Here is a 6,000-nt window from a genome sequence, read left to right as displayed (position 1 = left end):
CTTTTGCTATTTTACTTTACTTGAGGTTTTTCTTACTTTTATACTTTGTGTGTTAATAATAATTTAAAAAGCAAACAAAACAGCACAATTAAATTAAAAAAGCACCAACTCTGATTCACAGAGGTGTGGCGTCTGCGCGAGCACGCGCACGCGCACTCTGATTAACGGACAGCGCTGTCAGATTTCGACCACAAGTTGGGTTCAGGACAAACGAGTGACTAAAACAGCCGAGTTACGTTGAAAACGGTTTGTTTGCTTTCTTTATGTCCAGTTCCTTTCGGTTCGTCGAAGTGTCTAAAGGGGCGTGTGGCTGTGTGTGTGCTCAGTCGCTGCTGCTCACTGCTACAGTGTCTGGTAACTTAACGTTATACGAGCTCTGGGTGAACGGCTCCATCTGTCAGGACCAAACGCCCTGACAAAAAAAAAAAACTTATTACAGGTAATTAACCTGCATTTGTTTTACACACTTAGGTGATTGGTATGTTAATCATAAACTTTGAAAGGAAGGACAACTATATATCACTATATGTAGCATATGCTTGTAATAATTTGTCAATGTTTATTTCAAACACTACGTCTGGAGATAAACTTATTTTAAAACACCAAGGTAATGTTATTTCCCTTCTCGTCCTTATTAGTTTGTTTATTTTTATACGTATAGCAAGGGAATTGTTTGTTGAAGCCGGTGATACGTGCCGCCGCATCCTCGTGGCTCTGTAACCATGGGTAACCGGGGGATGGAGGAGCTCATCCCGCTGGTGAACCGGCTGCAGGACGCCTTCAGCGCCATAGGACAAAACTGCGACCTGGACCTACCTCAAATCGCGGTGGTCGGGGGTCAGAGTGCAGGCAAAAGCTCTGTACTGGAAAATTTCGTTGGCAGGTATGAATGACACTCTCAGGACTTGACATTACTGTCAGGTTGTTTATCATTATTGCTTATAGTCCAGTTTAATATGTGTGACCCTGGACCACAAGACTAGTCATAAGTCAGATTTCTTTTTAAATATAAAGTTTTTAATCATCTGAATGCTGAGTAAATAGGTTTTTCAATGATGTATGGGTTGTTAGAAAAGGACAATATTTGGCTGGGATACCACAATATGAAAATCTGAAATCTGAAGCTTAATTTTATTGTTTTTTTTTTATTTGCTTTCATTTCATTTAAGAAAATCATCTTTAAAGTTGTCCAAATTAAACCCTTATAATGTATAATACTCATTAAAAATAGTTTTTGCATAAAATAAAACCCATACAATGTATTTTGTTCACTGCCAAAATATATACAACATACACACATTTTATAATTATAAATGGAGTAGTTGGATGATCCGAGTGACTGTTTATTGCCTGCTGGCGATAATGATCAAATGGACTGTTTAATCATCAGCCTGTGATGTTGAATTGAGTCACTTTTCTCTGGACTGTATGGCTAAAGCAGGTGCAGATGGTCATGCTCTCATCTGTAGTCGGGAGCAGTCACTACCTCTTCCTCCATCTGTTTAATGGCCTGCCAAGCCAGTGTCCATGAGCCATGCAGAATCAGAAGATTGACTTCATTTTCTCTAGACTTTACAGATCTTTTAAAACCAAATGTACATAGATGAAACTGACTTATTTAGATTTGTTAAATAATATTTTTTTTTGCATCGTAATATTAAGTATATTATTACATATCACAGATTTTACATTGTTTATATTTGTTAAAAGCAGTGGTTTCTTTTTATCTTCATTCCTTTATCACTTGCGATACAACCATGGAAATCACCAAGCCTATTTTAGAAGGACTGAGGCCCCCCTAATCCTTTTGCCATTTTTCTCATAAACTGTCCTCTAAATTATTGCCTTAGTCCTCTTTAAATTTAATATAAAAAGCAGCAGAATATGGCTCCTCCATGTCTTTTGTTTTTCATTTGATCAGCAAACCCATACTGTGAAGAACAAGAGAACTAGGTGTATGTTTATTAATAAATTGTTATAAAATCTGCTTATTTGCAGTTCTTTGCTATAAATACTGCAAATAGACATTGTATCACTTGTACCCCAATGTCATGGAGGAGCAATCGGGTTTCCCATCTGCTGCTTCGTCTGTGCTCACCTCATAATTACAGATGATTTCTCCAAAGAAAATTTCTCTATATTTATTTCAAATCGAACTACCGATATAAAACACATTACAGTGCATGTGGCATTTACTATTCCGTGCACGGAAAGCATTAAACACAGTGACATAACCACTTAATGGACTAATTTTAACTATCAGAGTCACTGACAGAGATAGAAACATCACGCGTTGTCTTGTATTAAAAAAAGAAAATCCTGTTTATTATTATAATTCACATCATGAAATTTGTGAATTAGCCTGTAGGCTTAAACATATATATTTATGCCATTTAATTAAAAAAAATGGCGGTTTTATTTATATAAATCATGGAAATAAAAAAAATTATATGAATATAAAAAGTGGCAGGTCCTACAGTAAACAGGTGTGTCGAGGTTGTTTGGTTCAATTAGAACTCAAATGGCTGTGCCTGTCTATACAATACAGTGGAATACAACCCCATAAAATCCATTTACTATTAACTTATTACTTATAAATGTAATATTAGGCTATATATTTATTTATTTTTTTTACTTTATAAAGACTCATGCCACCCACAATATGTGTGTCTATATAAAAGAGTTCAGATGCAAAATGCACTTAAGTGGCCTCTGAAATTTTCTTCTAACTTTATTATTATTTTTTTTATGAAGCTCCTGTGTGTACGTTCAGCAATTTGTTCACTCACTTTTAAGGCAAAGAATAGGTTATTTTCATTGCCTTTAAAGTGAACTAACTAAATGAACAGGGGAGGCTGAGAAAAATTCTTATGTTAGAAAAACATTTCAGACGGCTACTGTTCAAGAGATAGGAGCCAGAATAAATTTAATTCTTCAGAGAATACTGGGAAACACATCACTGTTTCCATATTATTAAGCAACAAAACTGTTTTCAACATATTAATAGGATAAGAAATCATAAGATAATTTCAAAAAATGTAAAAATAAGTGAACTTTATTTCTAAACTAATTACGAAAGGATCAAATGCTTTTGATCAATCACAGCTGGTCCCGCTTTAGCCAATTTATGATTCACTAGACTATTTCCTAAGTCTCCATAAATAACTTAAGTTCTATACCACAGCCATCTTCGTTTAGAAAAAAAAAAACCTTCCACCTCTACTCCTTCTTCTTTCTTAGATGGGTGGCACGGTGGCCCAGTGGTTAGCACTGTTGACTCACAGCAAGAACATCACTGGTTCTAGTTCTTACCAAGCCACTCAATGTTATGTTCTCTCAAAAGTTATGTTCTCTCCGTGCCCCCGTGCGTTTCCCCTGGTTTCCTTCCACCTTCAAAAAATATGCAACTTAAGGTAATTGACTAATCCTAATCGGCACCATAAATGTGCGACTAGTAAGTAGTTATCTTTTCATAGCAATTCCTATTTGTTCATAAGCTACAACAGCAGGTGAGTTTCGAGATTTACCTGAGCTCAAACTCCCCTCTCGTCCTGCAACGGGAGGAAGCCCTGGGCTTGTGGATCTCATGAGCTCAGGCCTCTCTCCTGGGACAGCATGTCAAACAAGCTTTATAATCAATCATCAGCTAAATGTGAACTCTTGAATTCATGTTTATTAAGCTTTAAATCATATTAAGGGATTTCTGAAGGATTATATTACCGGAAAAAATTATTACTGTTTCCATGTTATTAAGCAGTAAAACTTTTCAACATTTTAATCAGATAAGAAATAATAAGATAATTCAAATGAAATAAAATTAATTTATGTAACGTAAGCTTCAAATCAGAATATTAAAGGGATTTCTGCAAGATTATATGAGAGTCAATAATAATTACTACTAAAAATTCAGCTCTGACATCACAGTTTATAATGTAAAATGCACTAAATACAGTTATTTCAAACAGTACACATTTTAACAGTGTATCTTTATAATTTGGATTTACAATATGATCTATTAAACGCAGGCATAGTTTGCAAAAGAGCTTGCTTTAGAAGCATCCTACTGACCCCAAACTTTTAGATTATGCAGAAACCCTATATGGTGCAGAGTTTTTAATCAACTTTTATTTTCCTTGTGCAAGAGAATCTCACAGGATCTTCTCAAAGCACGCCGATTTCCGCATGGAAAGACTAGCCCTGTCCAACAGGAAGTTGTAATTGTTAGTGAAATCTATTGTTTGCACAGTGCATATCAGTTCGATGAGCCAAAATGGGACATTGATATTTCTTTGCTTAAAATGTGTGTCTGACACTGAACAGCCTGCTTGCTTATCCTGAGAGGAATGCACTCGAGCATTCTGACCATCATTCTTAAATCTCGGTCACTATGTGAGGCAGTGTACTCTCAGGCGTTCAGTGGAGACCCGGTTTACTTTCCTCTGATAGTCAGGTTGTTATTTTTTAATGACTTTCTTGTATTCTGTAGAGCTACTGTTGCATAGAGCATGCTGTGTTGACCCAAGGTTATGAGTTCACTTGGAGCGACCACATATTATAATAAAAATTCAAGAGGAGGTAAAATGAAAGACTCGTTTGTGCTTCACTAAATTATGGTGACTACATATGACCCGAGATAATGGCTATGACTCACATTGCATTGTGCTACAGTTGACTTTGGATGCTCTGTAGAAGATTCATTTCCGTATGATGTATTTCCAACTATAACAGAATATTGAGTATGGGCAGGTATTATTTTTACTATCGTCTTTCACTCACAGCAAACTAATGATTGGAGGGGTGTAGCTAAGCATATTTTCCCTAAGATGTCAGAAAAGTAAACAGTATTTTCTCCCAATAATTGAGTAAGCTTGAACCCCAGTTCTTCACAGTCAGCAGCTTATGTTTATTTATAATATAGTAAACAACCATTGATAGAACCAAGTTGATATCCTATTTTAGCAATTTGTCTATATTCATCTCTCTAAATTATAGGCAAATGGGAGATGGCTTGCAGTGAAGCATTCTCTAATAGATTTTAGAGTAAATCTACCATCTGACTTTGAAAATGAAGAAAGTGCAGTGCATGGCTTGCATAACTCAGGACAAGGACTTCCTAACAATACAATTAGGTGAAATCTGGAGAATGAAAATAACCTACTTACCCTTATTTCAGTCAACAGCATCTGGATGCTGACTTAAATTTGCAAACTGAGGCTGCATATCTCAGAGATGCAATGTCAGACACAATGCACTCAATGGAGCTAGTGATGTCACTGTAAAGGTTAAGGTTAGGTGTGCGCATTAAAAGCATTGGATGCAGCTCACCTTGCAACTGCACCAAGTCTTCATCGAGACCCCTCTCCAAAACATTTTTACTCCCAAAAAAACACAAGAGAAGTTTGTAGAATGCTCTACTATGTGAGTTCTATTGGCAGAAACTTTCATCCAAAGCAACTTTTATGTGTATTGCGCAGTGTTGAATGTAATGAGTTACAAAGTATCTAGTTTCAGTAATAACATTTTCTATCCACTGAAAAAGTAACTGTGCATTCGCTACGTTCAACCCAGGCTCATTCCGAAAACATACCACTATGTTAAGTTTCATAAACTAATTTCGAGAGAAGCATGTGATTTAATTGAGCACGACTGGCTGCTCATCTGTAATCAGTAATAATTCAATCAGAGTGATCCTAGTTTACAATAAATGGATCGTTTTCTCCATACTGCTCTATCTTACTGCTCTATCTTCGTTTTGGAAGAATCCCTCCTTCCACCCCATCTCCTCCTTTTCCTCCCTTTTCCAAGGGGGAGCTCTCGAGACCTACCTGATATCGGTTCTCCCGATATGCTTATTTGACTAGGCGGGAGCCTTGAGCTTAAATAGCTCCGAGCTCAGGGTTTGCTCTCGGGACAGCATGCCAAACCTGCTTTAACCGCTAAGCAAATCTAAGTGGGAACTCTTAAAATACATTTCTGGAGAGTGCCAAATACATCGAGGAG

The 6,000-nt window shown here is 36.5% G+C and overlaps 1 protein-coding gene across 1 annotated transcript in view; it reads left to right on the top strand.

Annotated features, from left to right (window-relative positions):
• Positions 1-722: 722 nt before the first annotated feature.
• The window catches only part of dnm3a (dynamin 3a), a 105,741-nt gene continuing 100,463 nt past the window's right edge, over positions 723-6,000 (top strand). The window contains exon 1 of the mRNA NM_001128524.1: positions 723-883. Within this exon, the coding sequence (NP_001121996.1) occupies positions 723-883 (161 nt within the window). The remainder of the gene's footprint in view (positions 884-6,000) is intronic.

This window comes from Danio rerio, chromosome 20 (assembly GCF_052040795.2).
Source record: "Danio rerio strain M-AB ecotype USA chromosome 20, GRCz13ab, whole genome shotgun sequence".
Lineage (NCBI taxonomy): Eukaryota > Metazoa > Chordata > Actinopteri > Cypriniformes > Danionidae > Danio > Danio rerio.
The sequence above is the reverse complement of the archived record's forward strand: the minus strand, read 5'-3'. Positions and strand labels throughout refer to the sequence as shown.